Source organism: Colobus angolensis, unplaced genomic scaffold, assembly GCF_000951035.1.
Source record: "Colobus angolensis palliatus isolate OR3802 unplaced genomic scaffold, Cang.pa_1.0 Scaffold252, whole genome shotgun sequence".
In the NCBI taxonomy this organism is placed as follows: domain Eukaryota; kingdom Metazoa; phylum Chordata; class Mammalia; order Primates; family Cercopithecidae; genus Colobus; species Colobus angolensis.
The window spans coordinates 2,995,337-2,996,536 of NW_012115733.1; the positions used below are offsets into that span (position 1 = coordinate 2,995,337).

Here is a 1,200-nt window from a genome sequence, read left to right on the forward strand (position 1 = left end):
TTCTTTGTTTTTTTTTTTTTTCTTCAGAGTCTTGATGTGTCACCCAGGCTGGAGTGCAATGTCGCGATCTTGGCTCACTGCAACTTCTGCCTTCTGGGTTCAAGTGATTCTCCTGCTTCAGCCTCTTGAGTAGCTGGGATTACAGGCGTGCGCCACCATACCCGGCTATTTATTTATTTATTTTGAGATGGAGTCTCACTCTGTTGTCAAGCTGGAGTGCAGTGTCGCGATCTCAGCTCACTGCAAGCTCCGCCTCCCGGGTTCACGCCATTCTCCTGCCTCAACTTCCCGAGTAGCTGGGACTACAGGTGCTCCTCACCACACCTGGCTAATTTTTTTTGTATTTTTAGTAGAGACAGGGTTTCACCATGTTGGCCAGGCTGGTCTCGAACTCCTGACCTCAGGTGATCTGGCTGCCTCAGCCTCTCAAAGTGCTGGGATTACAGGCGTGAGCCACTGCACCTGGCCTGGACTGATTTTTACATTGAGTCTGACTGATTTGGGGTGTTTGACCCATCTGGTTGTGCATCCACTTGCGACGTCTGATGGCAAGTTTTGTCCAGCTGTGTATGTGTTAGCTGTGTCCCACCAACAGTATCTGACAATCTCATAATCAGCCTGACTATTTTTGTCAACCCTATTGTGCCGTTTGTCACTGTAACCACCTGAATGACTTCTCATAGCTGAGGCTGTCAGCTTAACTCTCCTGACTTAGGGCAGAAAGCTGCCTGTTCAGCTGTCTTCTGTGAGTGTCGGCCTGACAGTTTCCTTTGACTGGCGGCTAGGCACTGTGTCTTCCTGTCTCTCTAGGGACTGGTTTTTGAAGGGAAACCTCCTCATCATCATCGTCAGTGTGTTAATCATCCTGCCCCTGGCCCTTATGAAACACTTGGGTAAGAGGTTCCCTGGGTTGGCCATTGGGTAGTGGGGTTAGACAGAAGAAGCCAGACTGAGAAAAACCCTATTCATTTTCAAGGGCTGCAGAACACCAGGAGAGCTTATTTGATGTGGGCTTGAACAGATTAGTAGGAGTTTGCTATGGAGGGGAGGTTTTTCTGGGTGGAAGTAGAAGTTTATGCAAAGGCAACTGGGGTGGGCAGACGTTGAAGGCCAGACTAGGTGTTTGGAGTTCACTGTACGGGGTTCCATTGATTTTTTTTTTTTTTTTTTTTTTGAGACTGAGTCTCGCTCTGTCACCCA

At 48.6% G+C, this 1,200-nt stretch overlaps 1 protein-coding gene across 2 annotated transcripts in view; it reads left to right on the forward strand.

The window, feature by feature from the left end:
* Positions 1-1,200, forward strand: part of SLC38A5 (solute carrier family 38, member 5) — a 10,965-nt gene that overhangs the window by 5,619 nt on the left and 4,146 nt on the right. For both annotated transcript variants that reach the window (XM_011946731.1, XM_011946730.1), the window contains exon 8: positions 811-893. In XM_011946731.1, the coding sequence (XP_011802121.1) occupies positions 811-893 (83 nt within the window). The remainder of the gene's footprint in view (positions 1-810; positions 894-1,200) is intronic.